At 39.3% G+C, this 23272-nt stretch overlaps 1 protein-coding gene across 1 annotated transcript in view; it reads right to left on the bottom strand.

Annotated features, from left to right (window-relative positions):
- Nucleotides 1-18364, bottom strand: part of GPR158 (G protein-coupled receptor 158) — a 425355-nt gene extending 406991 nt beyond the window's left edge. The window contains exon 1 of the mRNA XM_020978227.2: nucleotides 17010-18364. Coding sequence (XP_020833886.1) covers nucleotides 17010-17887 — 878 coding nt within the window. The 5' untranslated portion in view covers nucleotides 17888-18364. The remainder of the gene's footprint in view (nucleotides 1-17009) is intronic.
- Between the last annotated feature and the right edge of the window lie 4908 nt (nucleotides 18365-23272).

The raw sequence follows: 23272 nt of genomic DNA, 5'->3' as shown, positions 1-23272 counted from the left end.
TCAGTAAATGATGGTCAGAAGGACAAATCTGTCAGACAGAGAGACAGATTTGGTCCAAGGACTAGAGTTTACTGACCCCCATAGGAGAGCAGCTAGTTTGTATGTTCTATTATCCCAATACTTCAGAGGACAATGAGACCCAAAACTGGATAAGATCCATCTCCAACCTCTACTTTCAAATAACTTTTTGATTTAATTCTAAAAAGTTTCAGATTTTTGAATAGCTATTTAGCCTATAACCTATGGTAGAAAGAATACAGGATTAGGAAGAAGGAAACTTAGGTTCAAATCTTGGCTCCAATACTAACTAGTTGTGTTATCTTCTCTGAACTTGTCTCCTCATCTGTAAAAGAAGAGTAATATTTATACTGGGCCACCTGGATGATGCAGTGGGTATAGTGCCAGGCCTGGATTCAGGAAAACCTGAGCTCAAATCCAGCCTCAGACGCTAGCTAGGTAACCTTGGGGAAGTCACTTAACTCTGTTTGCCTCAGTTTCCTCATCTGTAAAATGAACTGGAGAAGGAAATGAAAAACCACTCCAGTGTCCTTGCCAAGAAAACCCCAAATGACATCATAAAGAGTTGGACACACCTAATCAACCATACAACAACAATATTTATACAACATATCACAGTATCAGAGTATTGTTAGGACAGCACTTCATAAATCTGAAAGCACTGTGTAAATATGTTTTAGCATTAATATTATCTCTTACTTTTTTGTGACTCTCCCATGTATTTCAGATCCTCGCACAATTCATTTAGCCGCTAAGAATTCATCTTTCCTTATGACCTTTTTGGTAATCATAGTCATGCATGTCTTATTCATTCCCTTTTTATTGTATTCTTAGCAAGAAAGCTGTAAATTCAGCAAAGTAGCTTCAGCCACCTAGCCTCCCTTCTCTGGGCTCCTTTTTCCCATTCCCTAGTATCTCTTGACTTTCTGTTGCATACCCTAATGTCGTCAGATATAGATCCAGAGCTGGACAGGACCTAAAAGGTCATCTAGTCAAATAAAAACCCTGAGACTTCAGGAGGCTAAGTGACTTTTCTAAGATCACATAGTCAAAGCTGGGATTTGAAGCCATGTTCTCTGCCTCTGGAGTGAGTGATCTTTCCACTGTATTATACTGATTCCTATCTCATTCTTCTCTGACTTACCATTCCCCATTAAAAGTCTGCTTACCTGAAAGGAGTTGATATCATCTCTTTTAGTGCTCTGAATCTTGGTGTTTATGTTCATCAATTAGTACATTACCTCTCCCAAAAAAATACTTACAAGTTAACATTTAATTGGCATTTAAAGAATTTCTATGGAAACCCGGCCAAGATGGTGGAGTGAAAGCAGTGACTTGCTTGAACTCTCCCCCAAACCCCTCCAAATACCTGTAAAAAATGGCTCTAAACAAATTCTAAAGCAGAAGAACTCACAAAAAGACAGAATGAAGCAAATTTCCAGCCCAAGACAACCTGGATGGTTGATCAAAAAGGTATATCACACTGGGTGGGGAGAGGAACACAGTTCAGCATGGGTGCACAGGCTACAGCTAACCTGGAGCAGGCCTCAGGAGTACTGAATCTCAGGCAGCTGTGATGGTTTCCAGACTTCTCAACCCACAAACACCAAAGACAGTTAGATGGTCAGTGGGAAAAGTCTGTTTCTGTGGTGAGAGAGAGAGAGAGAGAGAGAGAGAGAGAGAGAGAGAGAGAGAGAGAGAGAGAGAGAGAGAGAGAGAGAGAAGCTAGATTCCAGCCACAAGTCCCAAGCGTGGCTCTGGGGTGGCAGCTGTTTCCTGCCCACAGACTGAGGGGGAATCCAGTGGCTGATCAGAGAGGGATTGCAGGGATCTCTTTGCCAGTGCTGAGGCAGGAATCTCTTGCTTTGCCTGTGCTTATAATCTGGGCCACAGTTCTGGGTGGTGGTCCTGGGGACTGGAGAAGCACTGGCATGGTGGAGCTTGTAGTAGCTGGGAAGAGCAAATTCTCCTCATAATTCCAAGGCAGAAAAGACTGCTTATGGTCACTCATAGACCAGAGCACAAGCCAGGAAAGGAGTAAACCCTTATCATGCCACCTTGGAAAAACTGAAAATGTACAGGTCCCTACAAGTATCTCTGAAAACAACGGTACAAACCCCCAAAGCTTGGGACAGTACATTCTCCACACTGGAAGTAGACTCTTACCTTAACAAAGAGTTTAAAACTCAAGTAATTGACTGGGATCATGAGAAGCACAAAAAGAGTCAGACTATATTATCTTACTTTGGTGACAAAGAAGATCAAAATATACAACCAGAAGAAGACAACAAAATCAAAGCTCCTACATCCAAAGCCTCCAAGAAAAATATGAATCAGTCCCAGGCCTTGGAAGAGCTCAAAAGGGATTTTGAGAAGCAAGTAAGAGAAGTAGAGGAAAAACTGGGAAGAGAAATGAGAGTGATGCAAGAAAATCATGAAAAACAAGTCAACAGCTTGCTAAAGGAGACCCAAAAAAATACTGAAGAAAATAACACCTTAAAAAATAGCCTAACCCAAATGGCAAAAGAGGTCCAAAAAGCCAATGAGGAGAAGAATGCCCTAAAAAGCAAAACTGGCCAAATGGAAAAGGAAGTCCAAAAGATTACTGAAGAAAATACTTCCTTAAAAATTAGAATAGAGCAATTGGAAGCTAGTGACTTTATGAGAAATCAAGACACTGTAAAACAAATCCAAAAGAATGAAAAAATAAAACAATGTGAAATATCTCATTGGAAAAACAACTGACCTGGAAAATAGATCCAGGAGAGAGAATTTAAAAATTATTGTACTATCTGAAAGCCATGATCAAAAAAAGAGCCTAGACATCATCTTTCAAGAAATTATCAAGGAAAACGCCCTGATATTTTAGAACCAGGGCAAAATAGAAATTGAAAGAATCCACTGATCTCCTCCTGAAAGAGATCCCCAAAGGAAAACTCCTAGGAATATTGTAGCCAAATTCCAGAGTTCCCAGGTCAAGGAGAAAATATTACAAGCAGCCAGAAAGAAACAATTCAAGTATTGTGGAAACACAATCAGGATAACACAAGATTTAGCAGCTTCTACATTAAGAGACTGGAGGGCATGGAATATAATATTCTGGAGGGCAAAGGAGATAGGATTACAACCAAGAATCACCTACCCAGCAAAACTGAGTATAATCCTTCAGGGGAAAAAATGGTCATTCAGTGAAATAGAGGACTTTCAAGCATTCTTGATGAAAAGACCAGAGCTGAATAGAAAATTTGACTTTCAAATACAAGACTCAAGTGGAATGTGAAGAGGTAAACAGGAAAGACAAATCATAAGAGACTTATTAAGGTTGAACTGTTTACATTCCTGCATGGAAAGATGATATTTATAACTCATGAGACCTTTGTCAGTATTAGGGTAGTTGGAGGGAAAAAATTATATGTATGATATAGATAGAGAGATAGATAGATAGATAGAGAGAGAGAGAGAGATAGATAGAGAGAGAGAGAGAGAGAGATGGCACGGGTGAGTTGAAGATGAAGGGGTCATAAATAAAATTAAGGGATGAGAGAGGATTATACTAGGAGAAGGAGAAAGGGAGAGGTAGAACAGGGTAAATTATCTCACAAATAACAGAAATGGCTCTTACAGTGGAGGGTAAATGGGGGAAGGTGAGAGGGAATGAGTGAATCTTATTCTCATAGGATTTGGCTTAAGGAGGAATAACATACACATCAATTGGGTATGGAAATCTGTCTTACCCTACAGGAAAATAGGGGGAAGGGGACAAGAGAGCAGGGGAATGATAGAGAGGAGGGCAGATTGGGAAAGGGGTAATCAGAAGGAAATACTTCTGAGGAGGGACAGGGTCAAAAGAAAGAATAGAATAAATGGGGGGGGCAGTATAGGATTAAGGTAAATAGAGTTAGTCTTTCACAACATGACTACTATGGAAGTGTTTGGCTTAACTGCACATGTATAACCTATATGGAGTTGCTTGCCTTTTCAATGAGGGGGGTGGGGAGGGAGGAAGGGAGAAAGTTTGGAACCCAAAGTTTTAAAAACACATGTTTAAAAAAAATGTTTTCACATGCAACTGGGAAATAAGAAATACAGGAAATGGGGTACAGAAACCTATCCTGCTCTACAAAAAAATATAAGGGGAAGGGGATAAGAGAAGGGAGGAATAGATAGAAGAGAGGGCAGACTAGGGAAGGGGTATTCAGAATGAATGTCATCTTAGTGTGGGGGGAAGGGCAAGATGGTGTGAAAATTTGAAACTGAAAATCTTGTGGAAGTAAATGTTGAAAACTAAAAATAAATAAATTTAAATTTAAAAAATTTAATTTAATTTAATTTTAAAATAAATAATTTCTATATCTCCAGGATAAGGATTTTCAAGGTGGAGATTTTCAGGTAGCAATTGGACAATAAGGAGGCTTCAGGATACACTATAATCACACACAATTATAGATAGCAACCTAGTCTACCTAGCTGGTACTGCCAACTCTTTTCCTTCAAAGAACCTTGACTTTCTTGTCCCTTGGACCTGCTTCCCATGGGGTCCTTCCTACTGATTTCCCTTTAGCCACTAAAATCTGATTTCTTAAGATTCATGTTCTACTTAGCACTCTCAATTCTACTTTATTGGTCCATATTCAAAAAGAAAGAGAAATAGAAGCAGAGAGATAAAAAGAAAGTGACACAGACAAAGGGAGAGAATGGGCAGAAATCAACAAGCATATATTACCCTCTCTTATGATTCAGGGAAAGTTTTATACACCATCGCACAGGTAACAAGAAGCAAGGACTTTGTTCTAAGAAATAGAGGTCAATAGCTAATGACTGAATTCTGCTTTTATGGTAAGGTGGAATTTTTTTATATTATTTCTTGAAACATAGAATTACAGTTCTTAGTTGCTAATGTCCCTGATGTAGAGTTAGATGCCTCCATTGTACATCTACCCATATACATCTTTTTTTTCCTCCTAGACCTATAGCAAATGCTCCTCTGCAGTTTTGTCTCAGGTATTCATTTTTCTACTCTCTTCTGCTCTTACCTGTGCCTTCAGTTGGCTGTTCATCCAGACAGTCCCAACCCTTAAGGTCATGGAATTCACTGCAAAAGGCAAGAGGGATCACATGGCATGAAATTATGGATGAGATGAACCAGTCAGCCTCCAAGAAGTCAGGGACATGTAGGGTTTCATCGCAAGTGAGCTGGCACCATAATCCAGGGTCTGTGGGTTCACCCCTCCTTTCATTCTTTTCACCTGGTTTCCATGTCTTAGGAGTATTTTACAGACTCAACCTTGTGTACCAGGAATGCACCAAGTTAGGTGCAGGAATCTTTATTTCAAGCCTCCTCCTCCTCAAGTTTCATTATTTCTTTGTTTTCTTTTTATGACCGTTAGGTGTAAAACGTTTAGAAAAAGATCGAAGTTGATGCTTTTGCTGTAGCTGAACTGGCACTGAAAGGAAACTAGTAACCTCACGCAACAGAGCAGGAAACAAACAGAATGGCAGTCATTGAAAGGAGAGAAGAGAAAGTGGCAGGTAAAATAGGATGGTTAAGGAAAGAAAAAAGCTGAGGCAAAAAATTATTTTAAAATCAACCTAAATGGTGCAGAGCAATGCTGGTGCCAACATTGATTTAGGAGTTTTTTTTTAATACAATGAACCCAAAATAGCAGCAGTAAAAAAATTCCCTGAGCTCCTACTATGTGTCAGCCACTAGACTAGATGCTCAAGATGCTAGGAAATATATTCCTTGCCCCCTTGGGGCTTACAAATAACCATTTTCTGGGAGGTCACTCACTGATAATATCATCCATGTTTTAAGGGTGAGAAAACTGAGGTAAGCCCAGGAAGAGTTCAGGGAAAGAAAAAGTCTACAGCTCAGTAACTCTTTAACTTGTGCCCTGGACTTCCTCTAGATGAGCTGTCTTCCAGTAATAGGATAGCTTTGCTGTCTGTCTTCAGGTAAGCCTATGGTCCTGAAATGTTCCTTCACTAGAGATACAAAAACAGCAAAGAGCCAGTCCAAAGACTTTCGCTATCCATCCATTCATCCATGCATCCATATGTAAGCTTGTATCCTCTAACTGGATGGTCCAGATATGGAACCTTTGAAAGCACCAGGATATCTCAAACTCTCAATCACCAAAGACTTCAGTAGGGTAAGATGGCAAGCCATAGTTTATTTTAGGAGAATCTATAACATTATCACATCTCTTCTTTGGGACCAAACTTGTTGGTTATAATTACTCAGCATTCAGTTTTTCTTTTTGTTGCTGTTATTTTCACTTGCATTTTTGTAGTCATTGTGTATATCATTTTCCTGGTTCTCCTTGCTTTACTTTTCATCAGTACATGAGAGTCTCCCCATGCTTCTCTGTATTCTTCATATTTTCCATTACATATTATAATAATGAAATTATTTATATTTTTAATCAGTATTGAGCCAAAGATAAGGGCACCCTCTGATCTTTCCCTCTACTAAATACGTCTCCCCAAACCCCTACCCCACAGAAATAACCTTATATTTACTTGGAGCATATTTTATATTATTTACATGTGTACATGGTGTTTTCCCTGAAAGAATGTAAGATCCTTTAAGGAAGGAATTGTATTTGTAGACCCACTGCTTAAAGGCTTAATAAATGCTTACTAAAAACCCTTCATATAAGACAAAATCTAAATGCTCTAATTTAGCCACACGTAGTATAACAGTGATCAGTGGCTTTATTTGAATAGGAATCTGCAAATAATTTATGCAGATATCCTTTTCTGAGCCTAGATGTCACAGAAATATGTTAACTAGTATTGCATCAGTCCATCAAAATTGTCCTGTTCTTGCCCTTTTCAAGTTATTCCAGATCTCCATTTTCTCTTTCAAGGTCAGCATGGCTTTCTTATGTTTTTTTTAAGCTTGCTTTTTTTCCCTGAAAAAGGCTTGCAATTCACACTGTAGAAGGACTCTTGCAATATACCCAAATCCATTTGACTATATATACACAGTAAAGAGAGTAAAGTATTATAAAATACTTTACATAAAGAGAGTAAAGTATTATAAAATACTTTACATAAAGAGAGTAAAGTATTATGCCTTGGCTTGTCATTGTATTAATGACTACGGACTCCCCCCAAAAAAAACCACTGTATCATTAGTGTGACTCCAGCTCTCCATTACCAGAATATATCATGTCCTATGAAGCTCTTGAAGTGAGTAGAATTTTGCTGACTTTTCACTCAGTTGTACAGATGGCAATTGTTGGTGTTCCATTAGTAGAGTACAGTGATGCCCTTGAGGATTATGAAGTGGATAGCACTTTCACTTTGACTGCACGCCCCCAGACCTGTTCCAGTTGGTGTTCCTTCTGTCACACTCCTCACTGAGGCCCACTGGGTTTATTAGGTATGTTGAGCTCACCCCTCTGACTGTGACTTCAGGGTCAGTGTCCACTGAGCCACCTAGCTGCCCCCATGTTTTCATAGATTAATATATCTAATTATCAGGAATTTTCCCTTGCACCAAGCCTAAATTGGCTTCTCTGCAGCTTTCATTCTTTGCTATGAATTTTGCCTCGCAGAAAAACATTCATTCCTCTAACACAAAAAAAACCTTCAAATATCTGAAGACAGTTATTATCTGCAATTTAAATGTATCTTCATATAAACATTATTTCAAGATCTTCCTTCATCTTGGTCCCCCTCATGTTCATTGAAGTTATCCATATTCTTCTAAAAATGTGGTGAGTAGAACTGTACATCGTCCTCCAAAAAAAAAATAGTCTGATGAGATATGTCAGTTTTGAGATTTGTACTTGAAGACGTATTCAGTCTCTCCTGCCTATGCTCCAATACTTAGCAACAAATGCACTCTAAAGGAAGAGCTACATGGCCAACTTTACTACTAAAACACTGAAAGGTGAGAGCAAACCCTGATTCACATTTTACATACATTCCAGCAAGGTTTTTAAAAAGGATTTATAGAGAAAATTTCTTATTTTTGACAATTATCTGCATTGTTCTTAATCTGACATTAAAATTTTGGGGAGAGCTGATGCCTGGGGGGCAGGTAGATGAGCTCATCTTTCTGAATTCATTATTAGTCTTTTGGATAACTTGACCTTGACGCAAATTTGATATCCTCAGAAACCTTCCACTCAAATGGATTGCTAGCTGGCTGGAAGGCCTATACCTTGTCAGTTTCTCTCAGTTATCTAATACTAACCTCAAAGAAGCTACAATATGTTGTCTTAGGGTAAAATATTAAAGAGAGAAAGGAGGAGTGGCAAAGTGTGTACAGTAAGACATTTTGCAAAAGTTGCAAAAGGTTGAAATTTTAACTAAAAATTTACAAGAGGTTACAATGTACTTTAATGAAAACTGTTAACTCAGACATTATGACAGACTACTTAATATGAGTATTTCTTGCACTGAGGAAAGCAATCTCCATGAGTGGTTATTGGACTCGTGGTTTGAGTATATAACAAGCAATAAGTGGATCCAATCTCATGCAGGGGTTTGGTCCATAATTGAACCTTCCGTCTGCTGTTAGGAATTCATACATCAGTGGCCCCTTGAATCATAACTTGAGTCACAGCACAAGGCATTAGCCAATCAAATGACCACCCAGATCATCAGGACAGACTACCGTGGAGTTGTCATTTCCCTAATCCTGGGCACTATCTCTCAATGAAGCCTCATATAACATTAGCTTTCTTGAATAGTAACCCTGTTGACTCATGTTGGGAATACATTTCACTAAAACCCTCAGGTTTGTCTTCACATACATTACTGCCTAACCCCATCTCCCCACTCTCTACTTAATGAAGCTGATTTTTTTTTTCAAATCCAAGTGTAAGTCTTTGCCGGTGCAGTGGGAAAGGGACAGGACATGATTTCCTGGGTATAAAGAACTCCCAGAGAGGAAACTGCTACCAATGCACTCAAGCAACTGCTTTGCAATTTATTATTTTGGAGGGCTGCCTGGGGCACTGAGAGGTTCAATGATTTGCCCACAGTTTCAGAGAAGAATGCAAACATTAGCCCCTACGCATAGGCTCACCTGGAAGTTCCTATCTATCCTTTCTGTGAGTCCTTTGAAATTTATTCTCCCAAAATCTATACTCTTGACATCCCTTCACCATCCTCTCTAGAGGATCAAAAACAATGTCATAGGGAACACAATCTGTCAGCTCTGAAAGTGCTGCTCCAGAACTTAATTTTTGAGTGCCTTACATGGCCTCCTCTGTCTAGCCAGCCCCAGTCAGGCTGGTCTTTATTGGGGAATGGCCTTTGGTCTTACATATTTCTTTCAGTTTCCTATGTATCTTGTATATCAAACCATTATCAGAGATATTTGATTTTTTTAATCTATTCTGTGCTTCCTCCAGGAATAAAGTTTTGTTGTTGATGATGTTTCTTTTTTTTTAACGGTCCTGTGATTCTATCAGGGCAAGGAGCTCCCAGAGAGGAATTTCACCATAATGCAGGTTTTCACCTTCTCTGCAATTCAAAGTTTTCAGAGATGCCTGAGGCTCTGTTTATGTGACTTGTTGAGGATCATATAACCAGTTTGTGTCAGAGGTGGAACTTGAACCTAGTCTTCCTGACTCAAAGGCCAGATCTCTATTCACTATTTCACAATGCCTTGCATGTAGACTTACATGTGCACAGAAAAGAACAGAACAACAGGAGGAAGCTTTGAAAATATTGTGGAATATGTTGAATATTTAGAAGGAAAATTCATCTGCATGTTACATGTAGAAATGCTTAGTTTATTTGGTGCTTGTTAAGTTCAGAATTTTTTAAATAAATTAAATTTTTAAAAATAAGTATGCTGCTGGGCATGGTAGTAATGCATCTGTAATCGTTGCTTACTGAGTAAGTTGAGGCTGGTAGATTTCTTAAGCTGAGAGGTTTAAGTTTCAGTGAGCTGAGCCCATCAAGGGGCCAAACAAAGTTAAGGATTAATGTGGTGATCCTTATGGGAGCTGGGGACCACCAGGTGGCCTAGAGAAGGTTTGAATTAGTCAGGTCATAAATTTAACAGGTTAAAACTCCCTTAGCAATCAGAATTGGGCAGTAAGTAGCCATTCTGCTTCCAGCCTGGTGGGGAGAGGGAGGGGGGAGGAGGAAGGGGGGGGGTGGATTCACAAATAAGTGGATGAATAAAAGTTTGAATGAATGAAATATAAATTAATTCAATCAAAGTGTCTTTTTAATGTGAAACTAATGAGGATTTCTATTTAAACTCCAGTTAATCTGAAAACTCAATTCACCTGAACATCCATTTCTATAAGCATTCTAGTTAGCTAAGGTTTTATTACAGAATTCACTATGTCAGGGAAGGATTGTTGGGTTTGTAAGTATTTAGGTGAATAAGAAAGCAAATGTAGAAAATACTTGTTAGCAATAGTAAAAAAAAAAAAGGGGGGGGATGGAGGAAAGGGAAGGGAAGAAAAGACTAAAAGATAAATAAAAGAATCATTGCTCAAAGAAAATTTAAGGATTATATACAATCAGTGCCTAATAAAGCTATTTACAGAAAAGTCTATTCTCATTTCCACTGAGTTGCCTCTTTTCAGGTAATGGCAATTACACTGTCAAGGTTATCTTGATCCTGACGCACTGTGTAACCATTCTGCTTAAATAATCATACAAACGCCATCCCAGGACTGAAAAGAAGCAGCACATTGGATCCACCCGTTTCTGCAGTGAGCTAAAAGCCATAGGCATCCTCATACTAAAGACACATTGGCCTGAAAAATAATTGCAGCAGCCACTTCTTAGTATCTCTGTGTATTACAATGTCATATTAAAATACAGAATAGGTTTGAGTTAATAGTGCTATTGGGCCTGAAATGAGAAATCCTTAAAACCCTGACAAGTGCAGAGTAAACTCAGCTGGCTTTCCAACTCTGAAAGTAATACGGGTTTATCTGGCAGTTGAAACTATAGAACCAAATAAGCAAGAGCCCCAGTTCCTTCTGCAGTGGAGAAGCCTATACTCCTCAAGTAAATTTCATCATTTTGGAAATTCTATTTCTACTTCTAAATGCTTATTTCATCAAACAGTAAGATAATACCTTGTCCCAGCTTCTGAGTGAAAAACAGTCTTTGGAAATCAGAAAACTGACCAAATTGGCTGAAAGCATAGTAGCCTTTTTTAAAGATAAGAAAGTTAAGGCATTCCAAAAACTTTTATACAACTATCTTGAGGGAAGGTTTAGATTTTTGTTGTAGTCCTTAGACTAGAAAGCTGCGAGGCAGCAACTTTCTGTTGGCCTTGAGTAAATTTCAGCTGACTTCTCCAGATATAGAAACTGAGGTTTCATCTGTTCTGGCTGAATATTTTTATTTTTAAGTGGAATGCTTGATTCTGTTAGCAGCCACCTGATCTAAAATAGTAAAGGGGGGGTGTTGTTTTTAAAGAAGTGTGTTAGCTAGGGTCACTGTTTTAAAAGAAAAAGAAAGGGTGATCCTTTAGTAAGTAGGCCAAAGAATAGTGAAGACATCTTTGCAAACTTCTTCGCAATTCAAAGTTGGTGAATTAAAACCCAAGGACACATGACAATTCTTTTTAAAAGTGTGAATTGAAACATTTATACCTAAGGGCTCCTAAGTAACAGGAATATATATTCCACTATTTTGGAAATCCCATTTCTATTCACAAATGCTTATTCTGAAAAATGGTACAATTACACATTGCCCCAGCTGCTAGGCAAAAAACAGTCTTGGAAAATCAGAAAATCAACCAAAATGGCTGAAAACATGGTAGCTTTTTTTAAGATAAGAAAGTTAAGATGATTCAAAAAGGTTTCCATGAAAACTCTGAGAGTACCTCAAGGAAAGGGTAACCCCACTGTTGGACAGTCCTAAACAGTCTTTCTTCCATTATTCACACTATAAGCATAGGTCAACCATACTTAGAGAGAACCCAAGGAGAAAATGATGTAACTTCCTTATCAATACATCTTGATCAATGTGGCAGGCTAATATCTAACTTGTGAGTAGAGGAGAAGCAACAGACAAAGATTACAAACATAAATAAGATTTAGTGTGGTAATCACATAAAACTTACAACAAAGTTAATCTGATACATATTTATTGATATATATATTATTGTGCTATTATATATGTATACAACACATATATATGTATATGTATATATATAATATTTCATGATAATTAGCAAAAATTGTCAGCAGTTTCATCTGATTATTTGGTATTATTTTTAGATAAGCAAATCAATAATTACCAGGGTCAACCGGAGACAAAGTAAAGAAAGATCTAAAGAAAATATAGGACATGGTTGTAAGGTCCCTCTGAATCTGTAATCTAAAAGGACCAGGATGACAGGTCTTCTTGTTACTCCACTGGGGTTTCCTATAAACTAAGTGTTTATGTAGCTAACAGCTACCCACCTCACAGGTGGGTCACAAGAAACAGACAATATTGGAATCTCAGGATATGCTTTGTTTAGGGTCCCTCTTCTGCAGTGGAAATTGTTCCCCTTCATTGATTATCAAATGTACCACAAGAGGCAATAAGTCATTAAGATACGTCATGATGAGAATAGAAGCCAAAACTTTTTATAGACACTATTATCAATACTTCCCCATAAGTCACTTAAATAGTAGTCAATCCATATGGCACTCAGTTAGCTGCCACTTACTCTTCCCCTTGGTCTGATGTGTGTGCCTTGTCACCATTACCCACTCCAGGCAATATGTTTCATGTTCCAGACCTGATTATAATTATTGAGAATTACTTAACTGTCCAGAAATCTATGAACATATAATTACTATAAGAAGAATGCTGACCATTATTCAGATAACCCTGAATGAAAATTGTACTAGGAAGGGTTTAGGTTAAATATGATAGAGATATCACATTTCTATGATTCTATGATACCTGTGATTCATGAGCTTCAAATTTTCTTCCAAAGTTTGACAACTGATTTCAGATGACACCTCTTACCTTCAGAAGGATACCATTTATTGTCATACAGGATTTTGAAATGATACTCACATCCAGAAAGAATTATGATCCAAATGGGCTTATCTATCCAAAAGTTGCTTATTGACTCAACTAGACATGATCTAATGTTTATGTTTAGGTTTCTCAGGTTAAAAAAGGGTATTATGTTACCCCCAAATCCTGCTATTGACAATTGAATGTGGACTAGAGAAAATAAACTTGACTAAATTGCATTACCAATCTATCATAACTTAGGAAGAAGTTAGAATCAATTACTAATTTTATACTACTGTTCTACATCTTCTAATCTTTTTTTGTGCCAAAATGGACAAGTCATTGAGCCTCCCTGGACTCCAATTTCCTCAACTATAAAAGGATTGGGATGAGATGGCATCTTAATTTCTTTCAAGTTCTAGATCTATGATTTTTATCTAAGGAATCAAGAGAGCATCAAAGATTACTTTGATGATGATGATGATGATGATGATGAACAGCCAGGTGGTGAAATGGAGAGAGCACTGAACTTGGCATCAGGAAGACCAAGTTCAAATCCAGATTCAGACATTTACTAGTTATATAATCCTGAGCAAGTCACTTAACCTCTGCCTGCCTCACTTTCCTCATCTGAAAAATGGGGATTCTAATAGCACCTACCTCCCAGGGTTGTTGCAAGGATCAAATGAGATATAAAACACTTTGAAAACTTACAAAGTGCTACAAATAAATGCTAGCTACTATTATCATATACTCTATAAGATTATGCTGAGAGAATTATATCTTATTCATTTTACATCTCTCTTCCTATATCTACTGCTTCTAGCCCAGGGCTTTCAATATAGTAAGCGCTCAATTAATTTTTGCTGAAATGAATTTAAACATATTTGTATCATGTGTCCATAATCAATGAATCAAGAGACAGTCAGTTGAATGGAATTGCTTGCAAATTTTTGGAATGAAAGATAGATAGGAAATTAATGTCTGCTTCTCATCTACGTTCTAAACTGGACTTTGAACCTTAATACACTTCTGTCACTCATATCGAGAAAGGAGATTTTAAAAATTTGTTTGGGACATTCCTTAGAGCGATAAATATAAATGATAACAGTAATTGAGTAGTTTTTCTACTTCAAGATTTAATGTTTTAGATTTACTTCCTCTACAAATAATGTGTTCCAAGTGGCTGAATCTTCTAAGTAAGGAAAAAATATTATGAACTCTCAAATTGAGAGTTAAAGATATTTTGTTGGCTTTTCCTTCACTAAATATTGTATGTCATTTATCAATAGATTTTTTTGTTAAAGATTTATTTTTTCAAATTACTGAGTTATAAAACATTCTTTTTAACATAATCCCTTGACTGGCCTCCTAGTTTCCAAGAAATGATTCATTTCAGTCTCACTGTATTATCTTTTGTGTCCATATCTCTCTGCTATTTTAAAGAAGTGCCAAAAAAAACCTCACATTAGATGACTAAGAGTTTGAAATGACTCTTCCTTTTATGAGTTTAGAGATGAAGAGAATGAGCCTCATGTAAATATTACTTTAAACATATAAAACAAACACCTATTTTTAGTTCCATTAACTGTTTTTCATCTCTTATTGTCCTAAAAGATGCTTGAGAATTGAACATTTGAATCGAACAGAATATTTAAACTGTCCAGGTTCCAGGCATCCATAGAAAGGTGCTTTGGCTATGTATCAAAACTCCACCCCCATCAACCTTTGGAAATCATAGAGCATGATGCTAAAGGGTCTATGGGCAAAAGAAGAATCTTGTTCTGTTACTTGGATGACCCCTGCTGGCTAACTTCTACCTTAAATTTGACCTGTTTCATGTCTTTAAAAGCTGAAGAATGACTCTCAGCAGGGGCTCTGTTCTCAGAACTGTTCTCTGGACCCAAGCAAGAGAATGGTAAAAAGTGCATTCTGTTGGCTTACTTGGGGCCTTCTGCTTTCTCAGCCTTGGGTCTTGGCTAGTTGAAGATCCCAGGAATATTTGACCTGAGCTCTAAAATCTTTTCAGCACAAATGCTTTAAAATAAAGATGTGGAACAAACTACAATCCATAACTGAGAGTGCTATAAAAAGCAAATATGAGAGGTTTGTCTTTCAAAGAGCTGAGATACAAAGCCTATCTCTGTCATAGAAATTCTTTGTAAAATTCTTTTGGCACAAAAGTTCCATTCCAACTCCAGAATTCCTTAGAGTCTTTTGCCTTGGATGCCTTGGGAAAGTGCTCTCCTGCAAGTCACAGACACTAGGAACTCACAGTACCTAACTGATCTTTGCTCTTCTAAGCAAATTAGTTGCAAGGAGCTTGCACCTGGGCTCAGTTCTTCCTAATAAGATCAGTGCAGCAGAAGCAATAAGATAAAGGATTAGTAGTAAAGCACTGGGGGGAGAGGACTTGTCCAAAATGTAAAAGGGGGGAGGGGAGAGAGAGAGAGAGAGAGAGAGAGAGAGAGAAGAGAGAGAGAGAGAGAGAGAGAGAGAGAGAGAGAGAGAGAGAGAGAGAGAGAGAGAGAGAGAGAGAGAGAGAGAGATAAATCCAAAAAATCTGCACAGGTCATAAAAAGGAAATCTGATTAAGGAAATCTTGATTTTTTTTCCCTCTCAGTGCTATCACCTATCAGAGAAAGGAAGAGGTTCATAGAGAACAAGCCTCTGATTTTACACCTAAGGCCTGTTAAGGTTACACAGCAAGCTCATTGCTAAGTCCCAGACTAGTGCAAAGATCTCCTCTAGTTCAAGGCCATTCCACTGCCTCCTCTCTATCAGCTTAGCTGCCTGATCTCGACTCTTTTATGCTCTCAGACAGAGAGAGAATTTAAAAAAAAAAAAGTACTAATTTTATGGCTTCTGATTCTATTACAAAAATAAATAAATAAATAAATAAGTAAGCAAATAAATAAATAAATAAATGAGTGGATGAATGAATGATTAAATAAACAAATAAAGTAAACCCCTCAGGAATCTCCATCTATAAAGTCTAAGGAATTGGAAAAGGGTCAGATTGAGGGGAATGTTTGTCACACCCCAGATCTCTCCTGGAACTTCCTACTTCAGCTCTGTCCCAGCGGTCTTCACTCCCACCCTTCAGAGGGGTTGTTCCAAAATCTGGTCGTTCGAGGTCAGGTGCTTCGGAGGTAATCGGCTATTTTTCTAATTTCACATTGTTGTCAAATGCCATAGTTTTAAATAGCAACAATTCCCTTTCCACAACATTTAACCTCCTAAATCCAACTTGATTCTTTCCATCCCCTGAGTTAATTCAGAGAGCTGTAAAAAGCAGGTTGGTCTTTGAAAAATCCTAGATACAAGGCAACGATGGCTCTGGGCTAAGAGCTCGCAGGGAGCCAGTCCACTGACCGGAGCGCCAGGTTCTCTAGCCCAGAATCTATTTCCTGTGCTAGCTGCCCTTCACAAAACCCTGGAGGGAATTGTGCCTTTGTTAATTATACGCTCCGGTAACTAACTAATAACACGTCGGCGAGAGTCAAACTATCAACACTAGTAGGAGGCAGAGGTTACAGACTTCGGAGTGACGGAAACAAGAAACTCGCTTCTGTAGCTCAAGTTCCCTCCTTCCCCATTTCCTGCCACTTTTATCCTTTGGGATACCAGAGGCTCTCTCCCCTGGGTTCTAGGCAGGTCCTCCCTATAGTCACTTGACTGAGGAAAGCAGAGTTTGATCACAACTCCTCAATTCAACAGGAGCTCCCCTACCCCTCCCCGAAAACTCTACCCAATTGAGGGAAGATGGAGTACACCCCACATTTCCTTCTCCTTTCCCCATGCAGGAAGGGTGGAAAGAGAGGGGGTTATTTTTTCTTGAGTAGTTGAGGGGGGAATCCTCTCCCTACCATGCTTGTATGGAGGGTCCCCAACCCCATCTCTAGGATGGGGCAGTGTAGCATAGTAGGCGCCCCTTACAAGCGCAGGTGCGCGCATCAACACACACACACACACACACACACACACACAAGCAGCATGTTGTTTATTTTTTTTCCTCTGCTTCCTCTTCCTACCTGAATTCAGGAACCACGTTAGGCTGGAACCGGTAGAAAGCGGCGGAGAGAGTGACCAACCAGCCAGGTTTGTAACTCCCGTTCTCGCACTCCAGGTATGGCAGAGACCACCTGATCTGGTTCTTTTCCCCCCCTGAGCTGTCCCGGAACCTCCAGCTGTGGCCCAGACCCCGGGCCCCCTGGTTGGAACCTCGGCGGTGTAAATGGGGCCTCCATTTGCGCTTCAGGCCGTGAAACCATTCGGTCTCCAGGGTGGCGTTGGTCAAATGGTGAGCAGAGGACAGGTTCTGTAGGAGGATACGACTCTCCCCGCGAGTGGCCTGAAGGAAGACCTGAGGGGCTGAAGAGGATAGTGACTCGGTGCTAAAAGTAATGGCTGCCCGTGAGATGCTGGGTTCATCTTCAAAGATGCTCCGGATCAGCGCCTGGTACCACTCCAGGTCGTCCTGCAAGTTCTGCTCTAGTGACTTATTGATCATGTTGAGGAAGTTGGTGGCGTAGATAAGCGTGTCCATCGCCCCGTGCAAGGAGGGGTGCAGGCTGACCATGGCGGGGGACTTCCCCGGCAGGCCGGCTGCCAGCTCCAAGCGGCTGGAGCAATTGGTGCGCTTCAGTTCATGGGAGTCCCCAGTGTAGAGGTAAGAGGCCACATCCGTGGGCACCTCCTCGGAGAGTTTCTGCGCTAAGATGGTGCTGTCGATGGACCGGCTCCAGAGAGTCGAAGAGTCTGAGGCTCGGGCGGACTGATGGCCATGCTGCTTCCCTCTAAGGGTCCTCTCTCTATGGGGCTCCAGGCGCCCTGGTGGGTCACGGCTGGAACCGGCAGCTCCCAATCCCAGCTGAGCAAGCAGGAGGCAAAGGAGTAAGGGGTAAACCATGTCTCTTTGCTGTCTCGGAGCGAGGGAAGCAGAGGTGATGGGAAGTCACTTTTCAATTTTTTTATTAATAGTCGTAATAGTAATATTATTGTTAGTCTTCCTTCTAAAGATGGTATCAAGGGGGAGGAGGTGGAGATTTTAAAAATTAGAATTTTTTTTTAAATAGCCTGAATCTCAAAGCAACTGTAAGGAGGAAACCAAGTCACCTGTGGCAATGCTGACTGCGATCTCCTCTCCACAATAAGCTAGCCCTGGGGATTACGCACCTCGCAGCCTTGATCTGAGCAGGTTACATCCCATCTCGCTGCACGGCAGCTATAGTTAGCCTGCTTACGTCTTTATCCCCATCCGTTTCCACTGCCGCTTTCATTGAGGTGTGTTAACGAGATGCTTCTGCTGCTGCCGCCTGCTAGCGCTGCTCCATCATCTAACCAGTGGCAGGTTCTCCCCCTCTTCACCCCCCTCCCCAACTCAAGCTCCTCCTCATTCACATCCCACGGAGGCTCTGATTGCGCGCGCACAGACACACTAACCCACACACACACAGAGCACTGCAAGGAAACCTGAAGAAGCAAAAATATATTTAGGAGAGGGAAAGGGGTGGGGGAAAGAGAAAGGTGTGCTTGTCTCTATGGAGGAGAGGATGCTTAAGTGATTGGTTAATTGAAGTACTTAGGTTTGGCCAAGGAAACACTTTACTCCCTCCCTCCAGTCTTGGGGGTGAAGGGGAGTGTCCGTTAACTAGGCAGCTTTGCTACAACCAACCCCTTATTAGCACTCAGAGGGGCCTGTAGGTCGGCATCCAGTCATCTCACTCCCTGAATGGTCGATTTATCTGTCAATCAGCAAGCTTCCTTTCACAGGGCAGGAAAAGGGAGCTGTCCAGTGCTGAACCCAAAGCTATACAGAGGCGGCTGCGGAGGAGGGGGAACCAGGAGGAGAGAAGGGGGGGGGGAAGGGGGAAGGAGAGAAGGACAGTGGGAGAGAGGAGGAAGAAGAGAAGGAGGAGGAAGAGAGGAAGAAGAGGGAAGAGGAGGGACAGGAGCGAGGCAGGAGGAAGAAGAGGTGGTGAAGGTGGAAGAGATGGAGGAGGAGGAAGAGGAGGACGAGGAGAAGGAGCTCTAAAAGATGTGGTACCTTAGGGGAAACGGCAGAGATTTTTTAGCTTACCAAGCAAACCTAGTTCGAAGGCTAATATTGATATTTTCATATTTTCAGTTAAAGTAGTCTTTTACTCTGGAGTTTGTGCCTAGGGACATAGAGGGAAAGAATAAGTACGCTTGCATTTCTACCTAAAAGAGAGAGAGAAAAACATTTTCCAGTACGTCTGCTCATTTTAGTCAGATTATTAGATCATCTTCCTTAGTTTTGGTTAAAAAATAAAAACAATTACTTTCTTGGGCTGGTCCTAAGTATGAGGGAGTAATGGAGACATCTGCTGGCAAAGCTTAAAAACCGACACAAGTATATTCTTAGACAAGGGGTTGGGGGTTACAGAGAGCAAAAAAGTTGTAAGGCAGGGTAGTTATCATAGAAACAGTATAAAAGGGGGGGTATTGTGGGGGAAATTATTTATTATACTGTTCAGGAAAAATTATCACAGTTTAAATACAACCTTATGTGATTAAATGTTGTCCACATCCAGAATGTCCCTTGATCCCAGTAACTTTTTAGGAATGCCAGAGATGGCTACAAGGTATTTCTGATTCTTCCAGGCCCCAGATCCATCCAAAGCATTCTTGTTTTGGGTTACCACACCCAGAAACTTCAGAAGAGTCCACCCCAAGCTTCTTTTTTGGGTTACAGTTACTCAGATCTATCTCAGTCTACCTTCCTTTTGTGCTGCCCTCTCAACAAAATTGCTTAACTGCATACACGGGGTTCCTGTTTGAGAAATCTTTGCCAAAACCCTATATAATGTAAATTGTCCAAAAAATGGAGAGAACTACACTTCCCTTCTGGCTCACTCTCTTCTAGATGGCCTAACAAATTTCTTTCTAAAATTATTTCAGATTTTGGGGTCTGTTCTCATAACAGTGTCAATAGTTGTCACTACTGCTGCATAAGAGTGGGAGATACTGTGATGTAATGGAATGAGCTCTGGATTTGGAATCAAAGAGAATGGATTTCAGTCTTAATTCTGCTACTTACTACCTGTGTAATCTTGGCAAATCACTACATATTTCTGGGTCTTAGTTGCCTCATCTGTAAAATGAGAGGATTAGTCTAAGTGATTTTTAATGTCACTTCCATCTATGAAATCTATGAAAATACATGTAGTTGAGAAATAGAATGTTATATGGGAGAAATTGCAAGAAGGCCAGTGTCACTGGATCATAGAGTATGTGAAAGACAGTAGGATATAAGAAAACTGAAAACATAGGAAGGCACCAAGTTATGAAAAGCTTCAAAAGACAAACAAGATCTTATATTTTATTCCATGGGTAACAGGGAGTCACTGGCATTTATTGGATAGGGAGAGGGGAAACATATTCATACCTACCTTATAAGAAGACCATTCTGATAGCTGAGTATAGACATGACTGGAGTAGAGAAAAACTTCAAGTGGGAAGATAAGCAAACTATTACAACAGTCCAGGTGTGAGATCATTATGCCCTATAAAAATAATAACAAAAACAATAATAAATCATCTAGAGAAACAAAAGGTCAAAGATCTCAAGGGAAATAATGGGTGAAACTGGAAAGGGAGAGGGCCTTGCAGTAGTAGACCCCCAAACTATATACCATACCATACCATACCATACTATACTATACTATACTATACTATACTATACTATACTATACTATACTATACTATACTATACCTTTATGCTACAGTTATACTCTAAAGCAGTAATCAATTGAAACAGTTAGGTACTGGTTAAGAAATAGAAAAGTCAATCAGAGAAACCCAAAGTTGTGGCAGTGTCAGAAGAGAAAAGGAGCTGTTTACAAGAGAGGTTGTGACGGCAGAATTGACGGGACTTAGCAATGGGAAGATGACAGAGAGGGAGGGATCCCAACTCAGGGTGGGAACAAGAATGACTGAGATGATGGTAGTGCCATTGACAATCATGGAAAAGTTAAAAAGATGAGAGGGATTTTTTTTAAGAGGGGGAATATAATGAGTTCAGTTTTGGACACGTTGAGTTTAAGATATCTATGGTATAGCTAGTCTTAGATTTTTCAATAATCATGTAATGAAGATGAAAGTCTGAAAGTCAAAAGAGGGGTTAGGGTTATATAATAGATCTGAGAATCATATGCATAAAGATAAGAGATGACAGGTCCCCTCTTATTGGGGGTCCTCAAGCAGAGAGTAGATGACCACTTGGCTAGTATGTTATGTTAGGGATTTTTTTTTTGTATTTGTATTTATCTAGACGGCCACTTAGTTCCCTTAAAACTGTCAAATTCTGTAAGTCCTAACTCAAATACTTTCAGCTGTATGACTATGAGAAAGTCACTCAGCCTGATCCTCCATTTCCTCATCTGTAAAATGGGTCAATGCAACCTGAGGAAAGTCTTTTGTAAACTTTGAAGAAACATACAAATGTGAATTATTGCTAATGAGAATGTTTCCACATTATATTTTCTATAAGAAGAGAGATGCTATAAATCAGTGGTGTCAAACTTAAATTGAAATAATCCCTGCCAACAGCATAGTGATTTAAAAAACCACAAATTCATATCATCTGTGTTGTATTTTATTTAGTTAAACATTTCCTAATTACATCTTAATCTGGTTTCTGCAAAACTAAGGAGTTTTGTAAGGTGATATACAGCTGACAGGCCATAGATTAACACTTCCACTATAAATAGTAGATAAAAAATTAGGAGCTCTGGTTAGGAACAGGGATAGTTACACTAAAAAAGGAAGGGGAAACTAAAAATATATATACCGAGCTTTAAAAGTGTGCTCAGAAATTGTGGCTTCTCGTATTTGTTATTCATTTATGGGTTTTGCCTTCTTGGAAGCCTCAGGGCAGAGCTGAGAGTTGGGCTTACAGTCGTTGATCTTCAGAAGACTCCTGGAAAATTATATAATTACCAAATTCACATCACTTGCCAGGTCAAGAAAATGTTGGACAGAGCATTCAAAAACTAATGTTTAAACTCTCTATATACAACATTCTTTCAAAAAAGAAGCTGTTTAACTTGAAGGTGCTACATATGAAACTCCTTTGTTAAAATACATATTCTAAACCAAGCAGAAATGTCTTCTTGCTATTTCAGAAGAAGGACTGTCAAACTAAAGCAGAGTATTTAATTTACTAAACTGTAGTATAATTATGTTTCCATAGCTATAGAAAACTTACTTATTAGATTTGTTTTTATCCTCAACGTAAGGTTCATATGCCTGATCTACTTTTTCATTCAAATAAAGCTTTGTAATACACACATATATGTATGCCTAATAGTCTACCTACTTAGTAATATGCATATTATCAATAAAGGCAATATTTACTTATTTTTTTCATTTTCTTATCACATAAAATGTGACAATTATTGGCTCATTTAAAGAGTAACTTTAGTTTGATATATTTGGTGGAGTATAGCTAACTTTTTAAAACCTAAGAGATTTCTCAATACCTTTGAATGTACAATAAACATAGAATTTTAAAAGCAAAATATACTTCCACTAACATGTTCTGCTATCAGCCTTGCCAATGACCCAACATGAGTCAGAAGGCTTGAGTTCTCATCCCAGCTCCATCACAAATAAGCTACATGACCTTGGGTAAACCACTTAATATTTCTGTCTCTATCTCCTTATCAAAAAAGGATAACTGTTGGATAACCTCCAATAGTTCTGTAACTCAATGTTCTTAACCACAAATTGTGGGATGAAGAATTTTTTCAGTACAGGATATAAGATGACTTATAAGGTTCTTTGAGCTCTGTAAATTCAGACTTCTCAGGAATCAGAGCTAATCCCCTAAAAAGGCAATAATGGCAATGGTGGGCTAAACAGGCCAACAGTAAGATGAGCTCTGGACAGATCACATCCTATAAGTATTTTTGTTCCTATCTAAGCACAAAACCTCAGCTGTGGAATTGCAATGTTGGTAATATGGTATAATATATCTATATTTTGCTGACAGTTGTAGTTGGTCACAGAGATAGTCATCAGCTTCCACCCAGAGTTGAAGAAATAAATGCTCACCTCACTTCGCGGCAACCTATCACTAAAGACTCTATGCTTACTAAGAATCAGAAGGCTATTGTGACACTGAGATCAAATCTATGATATTGCTGTAATTTATGAGGAATTACCTTTTCTTTCTTTTTTGTGAGGCATTTGGGGTTAAATGACTTGCCCAGGGTTATACAGCTAGTAAGTGTCAAGTGTCTGGTCTGAGACCGGATTTGAACTCAGGTCC

This window comes from Phascolarctos cinereus, unplaced genomic scaffold (assembly GCF_003287225.1).
Source record: "Phascolarctos cinereus isolate Bilbo 61053 unplaced genomic scaffold, phaCin_HiC Scaffold_1;HRSCAF=81, whole genome shotgun sequence".
Taxonomy (NCBI): domain Eukaryota; kingdom Metazoa; phylum Chordata; class Mammalia; order Diprotodontia; family Phascolarctidae; genus Phascolarctos; species Phascolarctos cinereus.
This window is presented reverse-complemented; position numbering and strand designations above follow the sequence as displayed.